The 26,622-nt window shown below is 43.6% G+C and overlaps 1 protein-coding gene across 5 annotated transcripts in view; it reads right to left on the minus strand.

Annotated features, from left to right (window-relative positions):
• Positions 1-26,622, minus strand: part of CAMK2D (calcium/calmodulin dependent protein kinase II delta) — a 223,468-nt gene that overhangs the window by 83,046 nt on the left and 113,800 nt on the right. For all 5 annotated transcript variants that reach the window (XM_066573877.1, XM_066573872.1, XM_066573874.1 and 2 more), the window contains exon 4: positions 19,237-19,291. In XM_066573877.1, coding sequence (XP_066429974.1) covers positions 19,237-19,291 — 55 coding nt within the window. The remainder of the gene's footprint in view (positions 1-19,236; positions 19,292-26,622) is intronic.

Below are 26,622 nucleotides of genomic sequence, written 5' to 3' on the forward strand. Positions count from 1 at the left end.
GAGTACTGGCTGTGATTGGCTGGCGCTCGATCCAATCACAGCGCTTACCTACACAACGCTGATGGCGAGGGAATTCAAAGCTGAGCAGGGAGATGACAGTGGGAAGAATTCTCAAGCAGCTTACCGCACCGCCGGGAAGACCATTGCGCCGGGGACACAGATGCTGGCTGGGAGGGGAGTATTGCAGGTTTTTTGTTGTTGTTTTTACCTCACTTGAGTATAAGCCGAGGGGCGCTTTTTCAGCATAAAAAAATGTGCTGAAAAACTAGGCTTATACTCGAGTATATACAGTATATGCTGTTGTTTCTAGTAAGTGTTCAATATCCTTACCCTAGAGGCAATTTCAAATCTACACTGCTCAGCACTGCTGTATAATGTCTTCTAGGCTCCTTGTGATGCTGTGCAACAGGGAGAGAGAGAGAAGCAGGATCTCCTATTCTCTGTGTGCGTAGTCTTTAGGAGATAATCCATCAGCAAGTCTCCTCCCAATTTGCAGCAGAGATCAGGGAAAACTGATAAATCAGCTACTGGTGAACAATCCTGAGGTCATTGACATCAGTTGGATAACCCCTTTAAATTATCGCTGAATAATATGATCTGAGAGAATACTGGGAGTTTGGATGCAAGCATCTTTCTTATTGTACTGCTGCCCCAACTCTTAGGTACAGACTTCCACTAACTCCCAAGAATACATTGAATTGTCATGACAAATTCCATAACTTAACATATATTAAGAAAAGTTGAGGGCGGACCCATCTGTATTTACTACAACAGCCAGCAAAAGTTACAGGCCCTCTTTAACAGGGTTTTCTCTGAAAGTATGTAATTAAATACAGTAACTGCTTCAAACATGGAAAAATACAGCAATCAAACAAAAATGTTCCAGCTCTTCACAGTTATTCCACATGCGGAATCGCTGTAAATAAAGACATGCTGGTCTTTCATGGAATATTTTAACAGCCCAGTCCAACAATCAGTACATTTTATGCGAGAGATCATGTCCCATTCCAATATACACCATCCTATCTCATCTATGCGTGTGGTGCATCTGGATCATCTTAGTCATGGAGCATCTTTGGTTTGAGGGCAACTGTAGACACCTGAGATATATATATCTATATATACACACACAAACACACACAAACACACACGGTACATACATACACATACTTTGTCTAAAGAAAAAAAGAAAAAAAAAAATAGAACAGGCCCCACAAAAAGACAGGAAATTCCAGTGAAACGATATTCACATGGTCACCAGGAGGACCGAATAAACATGCAGAATGAATTTAGCCCCTGTGTTAAGGTAGATGTACAGCACTTACACATGTATGCATGTCCCGTCCTCATACAGTCCTATATGCATCTACATGAAACTTGGCAGCTCTAAAGTTGAGAAGACAGTGGTTTCATTCTACGTGGGAGTAGTAATGTAACTGCGCACATAGCACTAGGTAGAGGGTGACTGCCTTCTTTTTTAGGCCCACTGATAAAGTGCTTTTTAAGCAACCATTATAATTGTCCTAATTATATAACAGAATAATTATTTGTTAAGAGAACATGTCAGGACCACATATCACTGCTGTATAAACCCGTTATTTACCAGTCATCTCAAGTGAATGCTGCCAGGTGAGCCCTACACCCGACTGGACACTATTTTACTCCTCTCCAGTGAGCTGGTCCCTGAATGCAGGACGTATTGATGTAATGATAGACCATTGATTAGTGCAGTGTTTCTCTACTCCAGTCCTCATGGACCCCAACAGGTCATGTTTTCAGGATTTCCTCAGTATTGCAAGGTGATGTAATTATCAGTGCCTGAGACATTGCCACAGGTGTTCATACTATGCTGATATCCTGAAAACATGACCTGCTGGGGTCCCTGAGGACTGGAGTTGGGAAACACTGAATTAGTGCATCTCTGTGGCGTTCTCATAGGCTGCCATTATCTTCCCCGCTTGTACAACCACTGTTCAAGTATTGCAGAAAAACGGCAGCGAATAAGAGAACATGAAAGATTAGTATGCAAATATTCTTCCTATCCTCACAGGAGCCGGGCAGCTGTGCCTAGTACCAAGCATGTCATCTTCTGATTATGGCTAATGCTTGAACAAGCAGCTAATAGTGTCAGATTTTAGCTCCTATTAATCCATTATCCTCTTTGACAAGACCAAGTCGGAGACACCTGCCTAGACCTGCAGACCTGAGAGTTATTGGCAAGTGATCACAAATCCAAGTACATACGAGATTTAGCTGTAAATCATGCATATGGAAACACCAAATATGTAAAGTAAGGGTGCCATTACATGAGCCTGCCTTTGGTAATGCTGACGTTTTACACCAAATTGCTGGGCTGCAACTGGACTTGTCACTAAGTAGCAGTAAAGTGTTAGCGGCGCCCTCTAGTGCTCGTGTAATAGCACCCTTATAGCATTAGTCTTCTTTGGCTACAACATATAAGTTATATAAAGCATTGTATCATGTGTCTTCAAACAGGTGGCTGTGAATGCTATATATCACCGTCCCAATGCTGTGATAGCATATGTTGCGTATGGTACAGTACAGATAGCAATGCGAGTGTGCGCAACACATACCACCATAAAAATCTACTCTAACTATACATATTCAAGGCCCTGTCTAGCTCACCGCTGAGAATGATAGCGCGCTGTCCCTACTAACAGCTGGCTGGCCAAACGATGCTTTTTATGCTGAACTAAAAATCATTGTTCGGTCGAAAAGCTAACGATGGTAGCATTAACACGCAACAATTATCGCTCAAAAGACATCATTTGAATGAATTTTCAGCGATTATCATTGTGTGTAAATGGGCCTTAACTTATGACCCAATAGTAGGAAAAATAGTTAAAGAGAATCTGTCACCTGGAAAATCAATTTCATACTGCCACCAGAGCATTAAGCGGTGTAACAAGCAGATATGACTGTATAAAAAAGTGCATTTGCAGGAAATCTTACTTTGAAGGTTGCAAGTATGCAGAAGATGTGACCTGAGAGGCGCATCCTGCCAAAACTGTAAGATATGAGGAGTTCATATACAGCATACGTCTACGATCACTAGTGCATGTTTTAAAGAATACCTCAAATGCGCTAACCAATTTATTGGGATGCAATTTAAATTAGGGAACATATAGGTATATACCTGCGCTGGTCTATTCCCTCATAAAAATTGTGATGATGTAAATCCCTAAACCTAATGTAATGTGTTAACGAAGGCCGCTTTCAGATGGGTGAAAAATTATAGGATGCAACATCTAAGCCTTTTGTGGCACCATTACTCTGGTTCTGACGCAATGTGGGAAGTTTGAGTCTTGTGTCAGTAAAACAAGTGAAAAATAAGATGTCTGTCTGAAAATAAAAAAAAAACATTTTTTTTTTTCAGCCAAATTAGTTGGAAACAGCTGTTTAGCAGCAGTGAGTGCCTTTTCTGCTAGAAATGTTTAAGTCTGTCAGAAATGTATTAGCTATCCATCGCTGAGGGACAGACAGGAGGATCTGATCTGTCTTTCCCCTCTTCACCTGAAGGTGTCAGATTTTCAGCAGTCCTCCGCCCTCCTCCTACACACGGAAGCAAATATATAAGACTGCTAAAGAGGGGGGATGCATTTCAACTATTGCTCTCTCAGGCTAGATTCCACCTAAACCAGCAATCTTTGGAGTCTTGGCTTTAAAATAAAAATCACAGTTCTAGATGTGATCTAGCCTGAGATATAGACTGTAGAAGTGCCGTCAAGAGTGAGAGCTGCAGGTTTATAAATGAATCAAAATTCCAGTCGTGTTTTAAAGCCAAGATAATTGGCAAAATGGGCAGATGACTTGGCTAGTTCTGTCTGGCAAAAACACCAAAAAGAAATGGAAACATGGTCGAAGGGAGGGCAAAACTTGCTCCTCTGGTCTCCGTTTGAGTAATGATGCCTTTTCAGCATTCCAGACAATACCGCTAAACACAAACACAAGAAATTCACTTCAACAACCACAGCAAAAGTCAGTGGCTGAGCCGCAAAATGTCCACATGCATTTGCTGCGATCCACACACATTAAAATCGGGTAAATCTTCATGTCGATTTATATAGATTCTGCTTCAGGAAGTGGCAGGTTGTTTTTTTTTTCCCATGACGTTAAATTAATTTTTTTGGGACCATATTTGATTCAAATATAATTTAAAACAGTTTAAAACCACAGGACAAATATTTTCCTTGGAACTGAAAGGGTTAAAATCTAGGTATAGAAAAATCCATGCAGTGTGGAGAGTATGGCACAGAACCTCATTAAATGCAATGGGACACTTTTGGACACATTTCATAGCAGGTTTCGCAACAAAGCCATGTCCAAAAGTGTCCAATTGCTTTTAGGGAATACCTGAAATCTGCATTGTGGAATAAAGGAGGGATATCACTTCCTGATGCGGAATCCACATGCAAATCCATGATAGATATCCACGGCTAAGCTATGGATTTTAGGCAGATTCTGGTTGGGTTTTTCTGATGTGGAAGTCATCACATGAACATACTGTTAAGCTAACTTCACAAAGACGAGCACAATATGGGGCTGTGAATCCTACCACTATCGTGCTCGCTATCCACGTGAAAGACCTGAGAATGTGAGGCTAAAACAGGCTTGCATCACTTCAGGGATGCAGGGAACCTCTTCTGTGGTTGTCAGCCATGGCAGAGGTTCACGGAGTTTCTTCCATTCTTTTTAATGGTAGACCTCATATCGTATCACGCGCACCTAGCACATGGTGCAATGATGCCGCTCGAAAAACATCGCTCATGTGCATGACCCCATTCAAAAGAATGGGGTTCACATTTGTACGAGATTTTCTGGGCCGTGTGAAGCTGGCCTTAGAAAGGCTTTGTAGCCAAATATGACTAAGAGACCATTTACAGCAAATGATGTATCGTTTGAACAAGAGAACAATGTCAGAGTTCGCTCTGGCAGCCTGTTTAGGTAGACAGATACATCATTGGCTCATTCCAACAAGAAATCGTTCAGTCGTTCACATTCGCTGTATTGGAGAATGAGAACAACTGAACGGGCGCTATTTAAGCTGAACGATAAATGATCGAGCCAACGCTGATTTTTAGTCCTGCATAAACTGGGCGAACGGAAAATGAAGGATCATCGTTCAATCGTTGGCCGTGTTTAGACTGAACGATTATTGCTCACTTTACGTTCCATGTAAAAGGGCCTTAAGACTCCCTACCCTGTAAAGGACTGCACACAGGAGGGTACATTATTTTGAGTCGGGGGTTGTACATGTAAGTGGTAGAATCAACATGTGTTTTTTCATTTGAAGCCTCTGAGGCAGTACTGGAAATAAGGGATATATAGATATGAAACTGGCATCCGGCTGCACAAACTTTATACACTGTAATTTTATGTCTTTTGTCTGCCTATTGAAGGTTAAAAGGGTCTCTGAACAAAGCTTTTATCTCCTGTTTAGCCATTGATTTTTCTCTTGAAATAGTCACACTCATAGAAGTTATTTCATTTTCTACCGCAAGAGATTTGGGAACCTGTCAAAATAAGATTAAGATCAGACAAAATGTGGTTAACTATTACATGAATAAATATACCATGAACACAATTAAGTTTCAAACGTCCTTATGAACAATGGAAAGACATTAAGGTTCATCAATCCAGGAAGATCAAATAAATGATCTAAATGATAAACATTCCTCAATTAATATGGCAAGAATAACCCCCTTAAAGGCTGGTTTCATATTGTCGCACTATATAAACCTGGTCTAGTGTTAAGAAATAAAAGAATTATCATATGTAAATGTCAAGAAGTTTTCTTGGACAGTTTTAGTGTTTTGACGAAACCAGACTGAGTGCCCCTCTAATTCGAACCTCTCATTCCCGCCTCCAAGACTTCTCCAGAGCAGCACCTGTTCTCTGGAACGCGCTACCCAAAACTATCTGGACAATCACTGACACACTAAACTTCAGGCGTGCTCTAAAAACGCCCCTCTTCAGGGAGGTATACCACATACCCTAAACTAAACCCCTCTGTACTCCGCCTGATAACATGCTCCCTGTCCTAACGATTGCAGCTCCTGCTAGCAGTAATCAACCGGCACCTGCAGTCATACCGATTCTGCCACTATACGTCCTGACCATTGTCTGTGTGTATAGCATCCCTCACTCTCCACCTTGCCATACTGTGCACATCTCCAGCCCCTTTACCTTCTGTATCACCCCACTATTTGTAGTATGTAAGCTCGTTAGAGCAGGACCCTCACCCCTATTGTTTCCAACAATTGATTACTTTATGTAAACGTGGTCTTGTTTTATTTCCCTGTCTTGTAAGTGCTGCGGAATATGTTGGCGCTATATAAAGATTATTAGTTTGTTATGTATTAGGTCATCTCTTATCTGGTCAGGTCTATGAGGCTCCAGGAAGTCATAAAAGCTTTTTACTAATTACTCTGACCATGCAGTTAGGTTGTCTGTTTTTAATTTAGCCCAATTAAATTGTGCCGACTTGATTCAAAAGAACGGCATGCTAGTGCTGTTAGACAATAGCGCCACCTTTTACTGCCAAATTATGTTTTATGAATGACGCGGTGTATCATGATCAGATAGATGGATGAATAGGAAGTTTCGCAGAAGATTTCAAGTTTCATTTTCTGAGGAAGGACAAACTTGCAAACTAAATTCCTCAAAATTATATGGAATAAGAATATAAGACAAAAGTCCCAAAGGATTGATTTTATCACTGATGACCAGAAGAACAACAGGGATGGAAAAAATAAAAGTCAGTGAGTTGTGCTGTTGACTTGTAAGGGTATACTGAATAGTCTATGCTGTGGCCTCTACAGACTGCTTGTGTGGTGTAGGTGCAGTCATCTAGAGACCCAGTAACGGGGACAAGGCGAGACAGAACACTCTTTCATTAAGTGGATTTCGACCCGTAGAGACTATAGGTGCGACTGTAACCTCTGCACCCCTAGAAGCTATACCCCTGCCCAGGTACTTAAAAAAAACCCACACTATTGGATTGAATGGCGCCACTCAAACATTAGCATATATCAAGTGAGTTAGAGATGCTCTGTAATGAACCACTGAATTCTAAATAGGACCAGTCACCATTTTACTTGTCACCAGTCACCATAAATACTTGTATTCCCGGTGAAGTATTAATTCAGGAACATCCTCTTTCCTAATTCTGCATTGTACCATTCCTTTATTATTCCTCCTGAATATTTATACACAGAGGAGGGCATGATTGAGGAGCATTCAAATGCAAATAAACAAACGAAAGGCCCATTTAGACGGGACACTCTCATGCACCTGCACGGGAACTAGTATTGCTAGCTCACAGCGGGGAGTCTGCAGGAGATTTTTCTCCTCTCGCTCGCCCGCCATTCTCCATTGACATAACATAGCGGCTGTTCAGTACTGAACGGCTGCTATTTACAATGAGCGATCTGCTTATCATCCATCATTTATGCTGCATGTTATGTCAATGGAGAGGGGCGGGAGAGAGCGAGGAGAGAGATCTCCTCCAACCTTCTCACTGTGAGCCAGCGATACCAGCTCCCATGCACGAAGAGCTAGTATGTGCGAGGGCGAGTGTCAGGCATGGTTTGCCCGATACTCATCACATCTAAATGGGCCTTAAAGGGGTTGTCCCGCGCCGAAACCTAAAAAATTTTTTTTTTAAACAGACCCCCACATTGTGCACAGTAAAAACAAATCCATTTGTTATTTAAAAAAAAAAAATAAATTTGCTTACCTGGATCCCCGTTCTGAAGCTTTGAAGATTCTTCTTTCAAAGATGGCGCCGCTGGTCTTCTCCCACGGTGCACCGCGGGTCTTCTCCCATGGTGCACCGTGGATGTTCTTCTCCAGTCTTGCGTTCCACTGCCAATTACAGCCACCTCATTGGCTGATCAGCACCACGTGACGGAGGCGGAGCTACGATGATGCGAAGAAGAGGGAGGAGCCAGGACGCAGCTCGTGAGCCCGGACACATCCAGCGGATGATTTCACTCTGCGCAAGCGCGACTGTTCGTGCGACCAGGGAAGAGGCTTCATCGTCGCCATGGAGACGGGGACGCCAGCACCGGAGGGGGTAAGTGTATAACTTCTGTATGGCCAATATTTAATGCACGATGTATATTACAAAGTGCATTAATATGGCCATACAGAAGTGCATAACCCCACTTGCTGTCACGGGGCAACCCCTTTAAGTAAACTTTATTTACCCTAACAGTCATGTTAACAAAAAAAACCTCTAAAAAATGTATTTTTTTTATTGCAGGTTTGGAATTTATGTTTCATGTAAATATATTTGACACAGAACTCTGTTGCTTAAAGTGCATTTTTATCCCCTCAGTGACATAACTAATTTAAGCCTTTAGAGCCAGTAAACGGTGTTTCCTTTTGTATTACAGTGATCATACTTTTTTCCCCCCGTCAATATAGCTGTATGACATCTTTTAATTTTGTGGGATCAGTTGTAGTTTTTATTGGAGCCAATTTCGGGTACATACAATGTATTGAAAAACTTTTATTCATTTCCTTTTTACTTGGGGGGAATGAAAAAAAAGCTATTGCATCAGTGTTTTTGTGATTTATTTTTATGTGTGGTATAAATAGTTACCTTTATTCTAGGAGTCATTCTGATTATGCACATGCACACGGCCGGGTCGGATCCCCTGCGAGAATTCTCGCAGCATGGTCTGACCTGTGCCCCTGCAGGGACTGCACATGCACACGGTCAGGCGGATCCCCTGCGAGAATTCTCGCAGCGGGATCTGACCTGCGCCCCTGCAGGGACCAGTGCGTCTTACCTGCTCTCGCGGCTCCGTCTCGGTGATGTGCTGGCTGCCGCCCAGCCGGCACATGCGCAGAGCGGAGCCGTCGTGCTGGGAGTGACATTTCTGTCCGGGCCTCTGCGAGACCCGCACAGAAATAGAACATGCCGTGATTTGTTTTCCGCGTCTATTTTCATGCGGACAAATCGCGGCCGTCTTCCTAGGATTGCGTTTCGTAATGCAATCCTATGCACGTGGGCATGGGCGGAAATTCTGCGGGAAGTTCCGCTGCAGAATTTCCACTCGTGTGCAGGGGGCTCAACACACCACTAAATCACCAAATTCATAGAGGTTCGATTATCATCATTTTCATTCAGAGCTGTATCGTCAGTGTTTTAGGTACAACGTATAGTTTTATTGATACCATTTTGAGGTGTATATATACGATTTACTATTTTTTTTTCCTGTTTAGAAGTGGGATGATCAGAAAACAGCTATTTCGGATTTTTTTCTATTTTCACTTTTACTGAAATTTATCAACGATGCTAGGTAATTAATTGGTGATACTAATTGTGTAGGCTTTTCTCTTATTGCTCTTTTATTTTTTTTCAATATTTAAAGGGGTTGTCCCGCGAATGCAAGTGGGTCTATACTAGAGATGAGCGAACACGTTCGGCTCCGCCCCTTTTTCGCCCGAACACCGAACTTTGCGAACACTTCAGTGTTCGGGCGAAAAAGTTCGGGGGCCGCCGTGGCAGCGCGGGGGGGTGCGGCGGGGAGTGGGGGGGAGAGGGAGAGAGAGGGGGCTCCCCCCTGTTCCCCGCTACTGCCGCCCGCGCCGCCGCGCATCTCCCCGCCCCCCGGCGGCACCCGGACACTTACGCGCGAACACTGCAGTGTTCGGCAAAGCCGGTGTCCGGGTGCGGATGTGTCCGTAACGGACACGTTCGCTCATCCCTAGTCTATACACTTCTGTATGGCCATATTAATGCACTTTGTAATGTACATTGTGCATTAATTATGAGCCATACAGAAGTTATCAGAAGTTATTCACTTACCTGTTCCGTTGCTGGCGTCCTCGTCTCCATGGTGCCGTCTAATTTTCAGCGTCTAATCGCCGGATTAGACGGGCTTGCGCAGTCCGGTCTTCTTTTCTGAATGGGGCCGCTCGTGCCGGAGAGCGGCTCCTTGTAGCTCTGCCCCGTCACGTGCCGATTCCAGCCAATCAGGAGGCTGGAATCGGCAATGGACCGCACAGAAGCCCTGCGGTCCACCGAGGGAGAAGATCCCGGCGGCCATCTTCACCAGGTAAGTAAGAAGTCACCGGAGCGCGGGGATTCAGGTAAGCACTGTGCGGTTTTCTTGTTTAACCCCTGCATCGGGTTTGTCTCGCGCCGAACGGGGGGGGGGGGGGGCTATTGAAAAAAAACAAAACCCGTTTTGGCGCGGGACAACCCCTTTAAAGTCTTGTGTAAGAGGAAAAATGTTTTTAAATTTTTTTCTGTAAAAACGTGTAGACGTCCAGTATCTGCAGGGTTAAACAGTGTAGAGGAGTGATTAGATGGCTAAGTCCTCATCATATCAATCCTTTTTGAGAGAAAGTAGCAGCAATCTTTATTTGTATAGCGCCAACTTATTCCACAGCACATTCAAAGCAGGGGGGGGGGGGGGGGGGGGACGACACACAATCAGTGCAACAATTACATGTAGTATCCAATTAGTTGGAAACAAACTGGGTGGGGGTGATACAGGAAGTTCCGGGTGCAGGATATGAAGCACGGGCTGGCACACAGAATGCAACAAATTACATATGATATATATATATATATATATTATTTTTTTTTAACAAACAGGGTGGGGGCGAGACAGGCGGTACAGGGACAGGAAATGTACACAACAGGCAAAGTGGCATTGGTGGTGTTTCTCCACTTCTCCAGCTTCATCACTGGGTCCCCTATCTCTTAGTCCCAGAAGCGATGTCCCACCCAGCTTGACTGAAAAAGGGGTTCTCCCTGAAACGCATATCCTATAATGTTTTTTTAAATATACTTAATAAAAACAAAAGTTGCATAATACAGCCTATTGTCCCACCATCTTTTCTGGAGAGTTGTGTCAACCCACCAGTCTTTTCTTTCTATAGCTCTTCACACATCTGGCATAGTGCAGAGGCATCCGAGAAGTAGCAGGACAGGAAGGGGAGTCTAACAGCCGAGTTTAGTATGGATTGGAGAGTCTGGTGCGGGGAAGGCCGATGAGTAGCGAGTTGCTGTAGTCGAGTCGGGAATGGATGAGGGCGACACTTTAGCGTGTCCATGGTGAGGTGAGGTGCGGTGCAGGTGGCAAGTTTGGGCTATAGATTGGATGTGGGGAGTAAAAGAGAGATCAGAATACAATGTGACCCCAAGACAGCGGGCGTGCTGTCTGGGGGTTATGATGGTGCTAAACACTGATATAGGGAGGTCGGCTGGCGGGCAACAGGAATACGAGAAGCTTAGTTTTAGAGCAGTTGAGTCTGAGAAAAATGGAGGACATGCTGTTTGAGACAGCAGACAGACAGTGGGGGTGATATCTTAGAGGAAAGGTGCTGAAAAACCCCATATGTGATAAACAGAGAGAAAATATGCTCTCTGATTAATGAAATGAGTGATAATCAGAATAAAAATTCATGTCACTCCTTCCTTGGGACAGGGAGATTAAGGCCTCATGTCCACGGGGAAAATCAGATCCGCTGCGGATTTGTAACGCTGATTTGGGCTGCGGATGCAGTGCGGATGAGCTTAAAATTGTATTTTATTGCATGCGGGTGACATGCGGATTCGTTTTTTTTTCACGCGCGTATGTACGCGGATGCAATTTTTACGCTGGAGGTGTTTTGCCCCCTTTACCCCACCTCCTAGTACTTTCTCCACCTCCCAGCCTTGAAATCCGAAGTGGATCTCCCGCACCCATTTAATTCACATTTAATATCTGCAGCGGATCTCCCACACCCATAGAGATCAATGGGGGCCATCCGGAGCGTGATCCGCACTTAAATGGAGCATGGCGCGTTTTTTTTTATGCACCGAAAACTTTTAAATCACTTTTAAATACCATCCGCGGGTATTTATCTACCCGCGGGTGTCCAATGCATCCCTATGGGGCGCAGATCCGCGTGCAGGGAAAAACCCTGCGGATTTTAAACAACAATTATCCCGTGGACATGAGGCCTAAGGTCTCATGTCCACGGGGAAAAGAAGAATTAAAATCCGCAGCAGATTTTAACTCTTCTCCCGCATGTGGATCTGCACCCCATAGGGATGCATTGGACACCCGCGGGTAGATAAATACCTGCGGATGGTCAATAAAAGTGAATAAAAAAAAATATGGAGCATGAAAAAAAAATGAACATGCTCCATAATAAACTTACCCGCAGCGGACCGTGCAGATCTTCCCTCCTCCGCGGCCGGATCTTCTTTCTTCGGCCCGGCGGATGTGCCCGGCGCATGTGCGCGGCATGCCGCCGACGTACCGAGCACATCCGCCGGCCGAAGTAAGAAGATCCGGCCGCGTAGAAGTGAAGATCTGCATTGACCCCTGCGGGTAAGTTAATTCTTATTTTCAGCGCTCATGTCCGTTGGGCAGGAGGGACCCGCTACGGATTCTCCATGGAGAATCCGTAGGGGGCCTGATTTTCCCCGTGGACATGAGGCCTAAGGGCTCCCTAACCCAAGCGTTTTTTACAGTGCATTTCGCAAGTGGTTTTTGCATGCATAATACACGGTAGCTATTTTTACATTACTTTCAACGGTGCCTCGCACACGCAGCACACAAAAAAGAGTGCAACATCTCGGCATGTATTACATGCGCATACTTGACAAGATATTGAGGATGTGTCGACATGTAGCAAAACATAATGCATCGCATACTGCGGATGGCTCCCTGCATGGTGAGCGTGTGTGTGAGAGCCTTAATGGTACATGCATATATAGAGGAAATACTGTGGATTGAGCCTCTGCAGATGGCTGCCTACCGCTTCTAGCACAGTTTTTAAGTCATTAATAGCCTGGTTGTAACAACCCATATCTTATGTTATTCTTTATTTGTATTGTTCTAGCCTACAAAGTGATTATGCAAGAAGAGTTCTAAAACCGGATGCACAGCGTTCAAATAAAGAGTTAAACGCTAAGTATTTATGGGTACAAATGTTTGGGTAGTACACAAAGAGGCAAACGTCTTCATCTGAAACACAAAGCAATTAGCACTGACACTAATTCCATAGCAGTCAGTGGCTATTGGTAGATCTTATTTATTCATAATTAAAAGGTCCCCTTATCTCAGTGTAGGATGCCATATAACGATACCTCACTATGACACGGTTAATTCCCACAGCTACTAAAAGTAACGATTAAGCCAGGAACAGTTGTGTGTGGGTGGAATGGCAGCAATATGCCACTGTCATGTATTATCATTAAAATAAGCACTGCAGGCGGCTTGTTCATAAGCAATGAATTAATGAGATGAACATTACTTAAGAGTATGATGGGGTTCTCAAAAGCCAGAAGCCTCAGCAGTCTTAGATCAAGCACTGAGGTATTAGCCGAGAAGCCTTCAACACATCTTGTATTTATTGTTACTGTACACGTCGGCAAACCATGGAGACTTCTGCACTCAAGGACCTAAAATTAGGTTAACTCAACGTGAAGTTTAGGATGTAGCAGTCACACAGCACGTCTTAGGAGCGTTTCCTTGTAATTCAATTTGAAACCTTCAAATACTTGCAGTAAATAAGTTGGAAGAAAAACCCAAAAGAGTGCCCCCATTGTCAGCGCCAAAATGTATGAGACACATAGTAACATAGTATGTCAGGCTGAATCAAGACAATGTCCATCCAGTTCGGCATGTTACCGCCCCTCCCTTGTTGGTCCAGAGAAAGGCAAACCCCTCAGCCTAATGAGTTAGTTAGTTATCTCGTTTGGATGACGAGGGACCGTAGCGCCGGTCTAGAATGATCACAATCGAAAGCATTGTTCCATTCAGTGTTGATGTCGGAAGAGGTACCGTTGCCTATCCGTTGCACCCATGAGCGCAGCGGATGACCAGGAGGGCTCTGCCTAGCAATTGCTGCGGTTAGAGCACCGTGGGCCTTGGACAGCTTTTGACAAGCATGCAATGAGGCAAAAGCCAATTTAGCTCATTTGGAGAAAAAAATTCTTCCCGACTCCATAATGGCAGCCAGAATAATTCCTGGATCAACATTGTAGAAGAAAAGGGTAATCTGGTGTAAGGAGAGGCAACTGGGTATCTTCTAATATTAGTTTCTCAATTCTTAGTATGGTGGTAATTATGCAGTACATCATCATCCCAGGTCAATTCCCTTTTGCGGTAGCAGTAATGAAGCGTTATTCATTAACAATACCAATTTTTACTCCTCTAGGGAGCAATTTCACTAAATAGTGTTTAGAAGGTTAGGAAATCATGTACTATCCGAGGGAAGTCTTACACAGGCAGAAAGAATTAATATGAACGGGAACATTCACATAAATGGAGGCATGATGCAATACCACCCATCACCTGAGGACAAGGGTGGCGCTGTTTGTGGAAAAAAACAGTCCTGGCAATGTCAGGCAGGTTGCAAAAAATAAACAAAATAAACAATCTGTCACTAACTGTGCATCCTGACAAAGTGACAGAGAAAGTAATTAAAAGGTGACAATCAATATGGCAGCACTTTAGCAAAAAAAAAAAGGGAACTAAATCGAAAAATGACAACATCTTCGTAAGGAATGAAAAAAAAAAAGTTAAACTTTGGCTACAGCACTAATGTCTGCTTGAAAAGTTGTTGCAGAGGATCTGATGGAATTTTTATTCTTTCACTTCTCCTTCCTGGCAAGAATGATTCTTAGGGAGCGGGGAGTGTCACTGTTGCCATAGCGATAGCTCTCAGGAGAGCCGTGTGCTAGGCAGCAGTAGCTATTGTAAATGTCCCTCTGAGCAGCACTTTCCTATTGTTCGGCTGATAAAGAGATTTTTCATAGTTTTAACATTTCTCTTTGCTCTTTCCTTGCATTCCCGCTGTCAGAAATGAGTGAACTGCGTTCAGCTTAAACAGACCGTAAAGTGTCCCCCCCCCCCATGTTATTCTCTAACTCTTACTACAGAACGGACATAGACAAATACTACTGCATGTGACGTAAGACAACCAATGAGTATCACGTACAGGTTATATTATAATTAATAGGGTCGGTGCACCATACCCGCTAGATGTGTATCAAGGCTCTAAATTGGTTGCCAACACACTGAAGACTTTTTTGACTGGCGGCAAGTCTTTTTAGTCTGGTGTGACCAGACCTGCCACGGCTTTAATGAGGAAGCCCTCCATTGAATCTAAGCAGTGTGCTACGCACTAGGCACGTCTGAGAGAAGCTCCGACCCCCGAGGACCCGCTGCTGTGAACGAGCTGGAAGGGAATTTATATACCCCATGCTGGTGCCCCACTGTATTCTCCTGAGCACTACCCCCTAACAACCCAAGTCATCTTAGCAGCTCTCCTGTCACTGTGGGGATGGGAGGAAAGGAGCCTGGCCGCTATTACTAGGGGGTGTTCACGAGGCTACAAGTGAGTATGGTCCTATTTGGGTGCATTCAAGGTGAGCAGGAAGGGGTAATTTAGACATGGTAACGCCCCTAAAAAAAACCTGAAAAATTAGCGCGTTTGTCACATTTTTGCAACTTGCTGCAGACACAACTAAAACACAAGTTCTTTTTGGTGCAGTTTATGCCTCACCTAATTTGCCTCCCAAACGAATGCCCCCTTAATGGGAATAGGTGCAAGTCAGTTATTATATTAGGAGGGGTCGTGGAATGTATAATTAATATATGCAATGGGGTGCACCGACGGCAGTCTCATGGGGCGCTCTAAGTAACAATATAATGGGAGGGGCATGCCTGATGAGCAGGGACAGTGTGGGGTATGTACACCAGGGCACAGCACTGTGTATATTATGCTGGGGGGCACTCACTTTGGATGATTATTGAGAGAAGAGCTGTGAATGACCAGTATATATCATACTGCGAGGGGCTGTACTCTGGATGCGTAGACATAATTTACAGTAAGGCTGACTGTCCACAGCCAAGGTGTCATTGCATGTGGAACTCCCATGACATGCTTTCCATAGGATAACTATTGAAAGCGCAGCCTACTGCACACGAGCGGAAAATCATAACGATTTTCCTGCTCGTGTGATTAAAATCGCGGCATGCAGCAAATCTCAGCTGTGAGACTATCATTAATTTAAGCTCAGCATGGAGACATTATAGTGCCCCCCCTCCTCCCCCGCGGCAGAATATCTCTAGCGATATTCCGTCACGGCCGTGGACAGGCGATATAAAGCACACTAAGGCTGGGTTAACAGGGGACGGACTTGCTGTGCAATTTCCGTGTGGAAGTTTGCTGCGGCGCATCCGCCTGCGGCCGCTTATCCCGGGATTGGCCAGCCATGTGGACAAGATTTGTCAATAATCTTGTCCACACGGGGTGGCGAATCTGTTGTGCCAAAGCCAGCGCTGCAGTGCCGATTCCTGGGACGCAGCATGTCCATTCCTTTTTTCTTTCTGCTGCGGCCGCGCTCTGCCCTATGGAAGAGCCAGCCGCAACAGAAAAGCATGTGGCGAAGCACCTCCAAAATCCGAGGCTAAGTGCTGCGGGTTTTTCGCTGTGCTTTCCCGGCAGAAATCTTGCGGTTTTTCACCGCGGCAAAACCGTGAGATTTCCGATGAGAATTTGACCCATGTGACTCCAGCCTAAGGCCACCTGCACACGAGCGGGTCGGATCCGGCAGCGAGAATTCTCGCCGCGGGACCTGACCCGAGAGCCTGCAGTGACGAGCGCGTACTCACCCGCGCCTGGCGGCCCCGGCTCTTTCATGTGCCGGCTGCCGCGCAGCCTGCGCATGCGCAGACCGGAGCCGGCGGCCGGGTGAGTGCGTGCCCCGCACAAAAATAGGACATGCCGCGGTTTGTTTGCCGCGCGAGATTTCACGCGGCCAAACCGCGGCCGTCTGCATAGGAGTGCGTATTGTAATGCACTCCTATGCAAACTTTCAGTGGCGGAAATCCCACGGGAAATCCCGCGGCGGGATTTCCGCCCGTGTGCAGGCGGCCTAAGAGTATTCATACACAGTGGAATTGGTGTGGATTTTCCAGCGTGAAAATCCATACCAAATCTGCATCAAAAACTTCACAGTCGATGCAGATGTTGAAGCGGAATCTGTAGCAGACTTCTCGCCTTCAGTTGAATGGGTGAAATCAGCAAAGGATCCATGTCAAAATCTGCACCAAAATCCGCTGTGTGTGAATGTACCCAAAGTCTTTTATTTTAACAATTATATACGCAGTTTAACCCCTTCCCAACTGCCTTACATAAACATACAACAGCCAGCAGTGTGCCAGTTTGCTGAGCTGCTGTACATTTATGGTGCTCCTAGTTTTCCTTACTATCACAGCTCATCCCTCCTGTGTAGGAAAGACCTGCAGATTTTTTTCCTCAACCCCCAAATGTGGAAGTGCCGCTTCCTCATTCAGGGGGTTGCTAAGGAATCCCTGTGGGGCATCCACTTTCAGTCTATAAGCTTAGCTGATTGGGCTAAAAGTAAGTGACAGATTCTCTTTAATACGTTTTTTAAAAAGATAAAATTTTTCTTTACGAAAAAAAGAAAATCTAATTTAAAAAATTAGATCTACCTATTGAAGGTGGAATCAAACTCGTTCATGTGAGACCAGCCTTAACCCATTAAGGACGAAGCAAAGTAAATTCACGGTGCTTGGTCCCAGGCTTTAATCCCAGCCGATAATAAAAATACAGCATGGGAGTCCAGCCCCTGCATCTGCAATCAATCAGAAACAGGTCGAGTTGTCAACTGTTAATCACAGCTGAAAACCCAGAGGAGGGGGGAGAAGTGGTTTTTAACCCTTTCTGCCTTCTCCTTTCTTAGTACACAGCGCTCAATGAGCGCTATGTACTAAAGAGTGGAAGTGTTTCTCCCACTACACAAGTCGGTGGTCACATGACTGCCAGGATTTCCTGCCACAGCACAGCTGCAGGGTCTCTGCAGACCCTGATCAGTTCTGCCAGTGACTATTGTCACTACAGGGGGATGTTTTCCCTGTAAAGCATTATGTCCACAGCCAGGTTTGATTTGCAGAGCCCGCACCGGACACCAGCGCGGGAATTCCACAAATCAAGCCGCCCATAGGAAATCATGGTCGCCTGCAAAATAATCTAAGTATGCGGATTAGTTTTGTGGACCTTTTGGTCTGGAAAACAAATCGTAGCATGCTCCATTTTTCTGCGGATCCTGCACTGATTGCTTCCGTTGAAGTCAATGGAAGCCGTTCGATCTGTGCCCCGTCCGCAGCTGACACTACAGAAGTGTCGTGGACCCATGGGAAAACAGGGGTTTAAAAAATAAAAACTCCTACTGCGCATGTGTGCCAGAACACATCTGCTGTGCAGAGGAAAGAAGATCCGTTCAGGATGCAGAACACCCGCACAAACTCGAAACAGGTAAAATAATGTCCTTGGCCGCGATATTCCCTGCAGAGAATGCGACCTAACTGGGGCTCCTATGGATGCCCCAGCTAGAGTGAAAAAATGTCCAATAAGAAAAAAAAAAAAAAAAAAAAAAAAAAAAAAGACCATTTCAATGTTCCCCAGAGGTCTTATATGATGTCATGGATTACAGAAGGAAAAAAAATAACTAAAAAATAAAATATATAAATATATATATATATATATATTATATTATATATAAATATAAAAGAAAATAACCGAAAACCGACGCCAACCAAAACCTTCGCCGTATGCGCCCTGTAATCCCAAACCATACATACTATATATCAAAAGGTCGAAAACAAAATGAGGAACCCGTTCCCAAACTTTATTTTAGCATAAATGTATTAATAAAAAATAACTGCAAATGTTAAAAAAATATTTTTTTTTGCGTTTTACCACTAATAAAACTAAAAAAAAAAATAAAAATTAGCCCTACATGTCACAAGGAAAAAAAAACAAAGCAAAAATAATTTTGGTAGCTGAAGGAAAACAATAGGGTAGTTATAAACACCTAATTGGGTAAAATCCCTAAAAATTTTCTGGCCCTAAGGGTTTATTTAGACAACCGTATATCGGCTGGGTTTTCATGCCCGGACGATACACAGTTGTCTGAATAAGCCCTTAAGGTAAGAAACAGCCTGGTCCTTAAGGGGTTAAGTATAGTTCAAGTATCTTTCTATAGAATATGTTTGTACATGAAAAAACATTATTAAAAGTCAATGTAATGTCAAAACACTGGCTCTGTAGGGTCAGCAGTTTTGCAAATCTTCAAGGTAAATATTGATAGCAGATTCATAGCAGAGTTCCTTCTGTATTAGGAGAGTACTAGAGGTCTAGAATAATAAACTAGCAAGGTCTACTTACAAGTCGAAGACTAAGTAATGGTACCCTTCTTCAGATATGCTGTCATGAAGTCGAACTGTAAAAAATAAAAATTAAAAATTAGATGAACTCAGTATATTTCCATACACTTTATTATTCTTGATTGTAACTTGCTATTGCAAACAAGTTGGGAGAGCAGTTCTGAGTTGGGGTATGTGCCAGGAAGTAGCCATAAGCCACCATTCACCCAATGGAGGTGAAGAATGTCCTTTTAGCATCTGTCATTAGTAAGCTCTGGTACAGCTTTCCTTTAACTGTGGAGGAAAGAACAGCATTCTGCTTACTATACTGAGGGCCATAGCAAAAAAAAAAAAAAAAAAAAAAAAAAAAAGGACCACACATTTCTTTCCTAATAATGTTGGTTATGGGAGACCGTTCTCTCCCCTGCTCCCGGGGCAGTGGAATATCGCTAGGGGACCTTATATTACACATAAGGCACAGACATGAATGTGATTGGTTTGCACTTAAAGGGAATACTGCAACAGACAAACATGTGTAACTAGGCACTGATAAGAATGTGAAAGTTTTATGGTCCCTGAATTCTCACATTTCACTATGATAGAGAATGTCAGAAGTTGTTTTTTTTTTTTGTTAAATTAAACAGTGTTACACTTACAGCCACAACTGTTGACTTGCAACTACAAGTTTTCTTAGGCCCCCTGTCCACGGTTGTTGCGGAATATCGCCAGTGAGATACGCCTTGGAGAATTGCAGCATGCCACGATTTAGATCCCGCGAGCGGAAAGCTTCACACAGCATGATCCACCAGTGATTTATCACCTGCGGATTCACGGCTGTCGACATGCAGCCTTAAGGTCCATTTAGATGTAACGATTATCACTCCAAATTCGTTTAAGCGATCAAAAGTGAGCGATGGCTTTGCTTTTAAAGACAACCATTTGAATGTAAAGATTATCATTGGAAAATGGATGATAAACGATAGTTTGTTTGAATGGCATGTGCATCAGTGAAGGAAAAAAAATAAGGTAAAAATTGTTTAACGACTGAACAATTTTTATTTAAACCAAATGATAAGCGAAATACCAAACAATGGATTTTAAGCGGACTGAACGACGATGAACGAATTACTAACGAAAAGCGCACGGTGGGCCCGCGTTTACACGTAATGGGTACCGCTCACTCTTGTAGATAGTGAAAGGGGTACATAAGCAAGATTCTGCTAAATTAAGGTTCCTGATGAGTCAAGTAACTGACAGAAACGTGTCAAACTAGAGCTAAGGGTAGAACCTAATGCAAGAGACCTAGAGAAACTAGAACAGGTACTTACAGTCTAGAACCACTACCACCTAGTCTGTACCTGGTACCTTGTAATCAATCAAGAAGAAGAAATTGAAGGAGTCATTGGAAATGCTGAACTTAGTCTTTTTTCTATGCATCAGGACTCTGAAACCGATATCCAGACGCAGAGACAAGTTTATTTAGGATTTGGTATCCCTAGATGTGACCAAGTTCAGATTTTTTCTATTCCTAGGGGACTTTTTTAGTTCACTAGAAACAATGCCAATACAAAACGACTCTCTGCTATCTAAAATTGCCGGAAAGTTGTACTGCTCCCCGACGTTGTGGGCTATTATTGGTCATCTTTTTGGGATCATATAGCAAGACACGAGTTAAGCCGGCCCACGGATCCCAAGTCTACATTTAGTAGATACTCACAGAGGTCCTGATGCAGTGGAGCGGCATTAACCTATTCTGTTCATCCGAAACATAGGGATCTATTCTGGTTAGGGGTTCCCACCTGACCCTGCAGTATTCTCATTACCTTGGAGGTCCAAGGACTGCTGAACTCGGATAAGGGTGGTGGCGAACTATTCACTTTTATACATGTCTTCAGTTTTGTCTTTTACTTTGGAAGCCGAAAATTTTCAGGAGTCAACCCAGTGAAAACTTAGGAAATGGTCTTTGATTTCTCTGCCACAATGATATAAAAAAATACATATTTGGTATCGCTGTGTCCATAAAAGTCCAATCTATCAAAATAACGCATTATTTACCCTGCACATTGAACGTAGTCAGAAAAATAAAAAAAAACAAACCAAAATTGCGCTTTCTTGGTCACCACGTCTCAAAGAAAAAAATGGAATAAAAAGCGATCAAAAAGTTGTATGTATTAAAAAATGATAGCAATAGAAACTACAGGACGTCCCGCAAAAAAACCAGCCCTCGCACATCTATGTCGACGGAATAATGAAGAAATCATGGCTGTCAGAAGATGGCCACAGAAAACAATTAAAAGAAATTAAAGATCTTGGAAAAAAGTAATAGTACTACAGCCCCCCCCCCCAAAAAAAACTATATAAATTTGGTATTGTAGTAGTCATACTGACCCATAGAATCAAGTTACGAGGTCATTCTTGTTGCAGTGTGTACGCCGTAGAAACTTTAGTTCAGTGTAAACCTGGCCACCAACAAGGTGATGAGCGTGAAGTCATTAGTCGTTTCGTTTCAGCTAATCAGAAAAAATAATAGTCGCTGGTTGATCCAAAGTCATTTGGTGTGAAGTCAGAGTCATTTGTGTTCAAACAACTTGGGAAAGAATTTGCATGGAAATCCCCTCCATGATCACTTTTAGAACTCAAACCACATGGGCTCAGGGCACAACACATCCAGCCAAGAAACATATTACAACAAGGGAGTTACCCGGTTCTTAAAACAGCCAAAATGAATAAAGCGGAACCGGATAATTCCCTCGGGATACCTTTCTTGGCTAGAAGTGTTGCTCCCTAAGCCCATGTGCTTTTATATGTTTATACGGTTGGGAATAGCAGGCAGGTAGCATCTTTAGTTTGTTCCTTAAGAGCCACTTATACAGGATGATTATCGCGCAAAATTCATTAAAACGCACAAATCTGCACCACAATCGTCGTGTCTAAATGCACAGCCATCATGCACTATTCGTGTGCAGCTCGCAGGTCACTAACTTTCAGCCAGCATGAAAATCATTGCTGTATCACGACTTCTCACCAAGTGTAAACCAGAAGCCAGCGGGGATCTGCTTGTCTAAACGCTCTGCACGAGCGCCAACAACCTAGCGGAGACACCAGCGCTTGTGCAGGCGTTTAGCCGACTGCATTATATGGAAAGAGAAATCCCTTTGCAGAAGTCGCTCCACCCTTCTTTTCTCTTCTATTTGGATTCTCCATGATCGCCATCTCAGCAAACAACTATTGAACAATCATCACTCTGTGTAGAAGCAAACAAACCGCTGTTGTTCATAGTTGCTCTGCGCAATAAGTTACCTTGAGATACAGGCCAGCGGCAACACTGAAGAAAAACCACAGGATGATGGCATATTATTGGCCGGCCGTGCCCGTTTTATAGCATTGCTGAGTTGGATTCGTTTACATCACATATGACTAATAAGGGAAATACACAACCCTAAACTTCATGATGAGGGACAGTGGTGATGGCACTGAACTGCTGTATGATCTCTCACCCTCAGGGAGGCCATGACTTCATGTATTTGTGTCTCTCATTAAAAAAGGGCTACATTGTGTTTATTGTATTCAGATTTTACAGTAAGCGAATGCAACTAATGAAACAAAATATGTTTAGTGTCTACTTCTATGCCAACTGCAGGCATACATTTGCTTTGTCCACAATCTTTATGTCACCAGGGTGTCCATAGGACAATATTCTCGTTGATGCTTGAGCAGCTTATAACAACCCCCAAGACCCCTATGCATCATCCTCGCAGATTCCTATCTAACAGAGCGGCATCATGTCCTATTAGATCCACAATCTATCTGACACGAACAGCTGTCCTGTACGCGATGACCAAGAGGCTGACTGCTTGTCACACACACTTGGTCTGCTCACAAATATACTGTACATACTAGATGTGTGTAAATGACAAGCTGTTCAATACAATTGAGCACACCGCCATGCAATCTCCGGTAGTAGTATGCGTCGTACTCAATGGTATGTTCACACAGGAGGGATGTGCTGCAGATTTCCCACAGTAGAAAATAATGTAGCAAATCCACATCTGGTGCAGATCTGCAGCACATTTCATGCTTTCATCTGAAAGGGTGCAATCTGCTGCGGCCGCGCATTAGTATCCACACCAAAATGGTGCAGACTTGCTGTGTTTTTTTCCGCTGTGGGAAATCTTGTCACAAGTCAGGTTTGTGAGGGCTCTATGTTATAGTCACACACGGTATACTTTCTGCGGCACACTTTGCCGTGGATCCATGTCAACATCTGCCCACAGTTTGCATGTAACATGCAGGTTTTAAAAAGGTTAAGTCCACGTTAAAAATCCACAGCAAAATGACATGGTGCGGATTTAACCAGCCGCAGATCTTTGGATGGGAACCCCCAGCTTGTGGATGTGAACTCTTGAAATCTCAGTCACAATAGCAGAATGGATTTTCTGCAGCGTAAAGTCTGCGACATTTCCGCTGATTTTGGTGCGGATCTGCAGTGCATTTCACTTTTTCAAATAGAAGAGGTGAAGTCCGCTGAGGATTCTGCATCAAAATCCTGGAAGAAAAAGAAAGAAAAGAAGGAAAGAGGGAAGATCGAGGTAAGAGGTTTTGGAAGAAGGGATAGTAAAAGGGAGGTGGAGTGATAAAGGGTATCCTATCTAGTGGCGCTCATTTGACTCAAATATTGAGGTTGCTTTGATCCTCCTACCCTAGAAATTCCAGGAACTCTGCAGACTGCAGGAAGAGTCCAAGCTGACCACTTTCCCATATAGTCCTCGCACTATGGGTAGTCCTCCAACATAAATTCTTTCATGTATTTCAGGTGACAAAATTCTTGAACAAATTCAGCTATTGTGGGGGAGAGGAGGTGGAGGTGTACTGCGCAAGTGCCTATGAATCACAGCTCTTCACCACTGTGGAGAAACCCACCATATGCTATCCCCGCCATACCGTTACATCCCCAGCACTGGTCCAAGACTGATGTATATATACAATAGATTAGGACTGGGCACCCATACCACCTGGAAAGGATCTTCTGGTTCTTTTCCTGGACAGCGCTTACCACCAGTAGCTTGTACGACAACAGATATGCCCTATCCCAACTAGGGACCGGTACTGGAACAGCCAATTCTCCATCCCAACCGAGGACAAAGGAGGGGGCATCTCAAGTGAAGTTACTCAGTAATATACTATGTATCTTAGACAGGCCATGGGAAGGAAGGGAATCCTGCAAGAACACGTTTTTAATTGCCGTGGGAGCATCTCCCAGCTGGAAGGGCTTTGTTTGGGAAGTGAGAAAAGCTGATCGCCGTTGGTGTTTGAAACAAGAGAGCGTCTTGTCTGGATGACTGGCATGGAGTCAGGGCAGTGAGGGTAAAACTCCTCGGGAGGCCATACCTACGATTTTAAGGCTATAGTCACCAATGCGGATGGGTTATAGTAAAAACCACATGGTAATCACATCAAATCCTTGGCAAAAATGTGTTACTTTTTTTTTTCTTACCACATCCTAACGGTTCTGTGTAAACACAGTCTATATGTGTTAATAGGTGGATTCTGAACTGTAGAAGAAATGCCACTGCTGCCCAGTGTGAATGAGGCCTACTGAAAAAGATGGATGGGTTAAAATGGTTTTAGTACAGATATTCAGAAGTGATAAATATATTAAAGATTGTCTCGGAACATGATTAATTTAAGCCATAAATGAGCTAGACAGACAGTCAGGCGCTGTCGCATAATTAAAGCAGCTCAGGCCATTTTTTGAGGTTTGTAAATGAGAATTAGCATGTAGTGAGTCCACCTACACAGGCCAGCCACGCGGTGCTCTACAGCGCTATCAATCATAAGTACTGCTACCGGCAGTAGGAAACTGTCAGCCCTTATTTTACAAAGCAGGTTGGAATTTCTGCTGCAGTGAAGTAAGTCGATGTCTCCAACAACCATGGGGCTTATTTACTATTACTGTACAAAAGCTAGACAGCCTTAAAATGTGCTAGTTTTATCATACTCTAATTTAAGTTTACATAAGGTATTAGTTGGCTTACTTTGTGCCAAAAATTGCACCAAAATTTTGGTGCAGAACATGGCAATTTGATATAATAAAAAAAGTTTGGTACAAAAATTATTTGTTAGCCGTTAAAAGGTATCATATCTACAAGTGTACGTGGTTTCTCTTGCTGAGAACAATCACGTTATGGCAATTTGATGTAATGTTTGGCGCAATTTAGGCCATGCCTCATTTTAAGACAAGTAGGGAAAACTGTCAGAAAGTGTCTAAAAACATACAGAGGGAAACTTATAAAGCCCAGCATTACTGACGCCGGGCTAAGTATGATTTCCGCCAGTTCACACTTCGCTTACTACATGTTGCATCTTGGCAACTCCGGGCGTCCTCTCAAAAATGTACGCCAGTGCCAACATGGCATACATCTCTGGTATAATTTGCACTACTTTCTGGTGGAAATCTAAAAAGTCTCAAAGTTTACGCAAATACCCATTTACACAAAGAAATGACACTTTTTATGCCACAAAGGGGCAGAAAACCTTCTATAAATATAGTATATGTTGCACAAAGAGTATAAAACAGTTTCCTGGCGTAATTTGCACCAGAAAATTGTCATATTTTCAATAGTAAATAAGCCCCTATGTGTTTTCTACCTTTTGGTCTTATGCTAAAGTAATTAAAGGGGGTTGTCTCATGACAAGAACACTTGTCGATATGCCGTTAGAGCTTATGATCATCATAGAGAGGAATCCGCAGTTGAGACCCCTTCCCCTCCCACCCTTGTATGGCATTGGTGGTTACTCACCTGAATGGCCGTCATGTAACATTACAATTCCATGCCTGACTAGCTGCGGCTTTCCCTGGATGTCAGGAGAGCAGAGCCCCTCTTCTGAAAGGGGTAGCGTCCGATTTGCATGCAGCACACCTCTAGTTTCCAGTTTCACTGATTTTTCAAGCTAGAATTTCGCCTCTAGTTTCACCAGCTGCTTTTAGTTTCACCCGCTGGCTGTGATTGGCTAAGAGGGCTGTCACTAAGCCGATTCAGCCAATCAGAGCAATCTCTTGCTGAGAGGCGGGCAATTCAATCCCCGTCATTAGCAATAGATGCTTTGCCGGCTTGACAAGCGCCCAGCAGCCGTCCAGAAGCTCCGAAAGCAATAGTAGGGACCCCGACGGCACCTGGTCAGTGAGTATTGATGCCACCTGCAGTCCTATGTAACACAGTGATAACTCTCAGGACAGATAATGCAGTAGATGTGACCTGCAGTCCTATGTAACACCACAGATAAAACACAGCTCTACATTATTAGGCTGCTTTTTTGGTATTAAAAATCATATTTATTTTTCTATTAAATGTAGTTTAGCGTGTTTTTTTTTTTTAATATCTAGAACAAATTACTGTATATACTTGAG

The sequence above is a fragment of the Eleutherodactylus coqui genome, chromosome 7 (assembly GCF_035609145.1).
Source record: "Eleutherodactylus coqui strain aEleCoq1 chromosome 7, aEleCoq1.hap1, whole genome shotgun sequence".
In the NCBI taxonomy this organism is placed as follows: domain Eukaryota; kingdom Metazoa; phylum Chordata; class Amphibia; order Anura; family Eleutherodactylidae; genus Eleutherodactylus; species Eleutherodactylus coqui.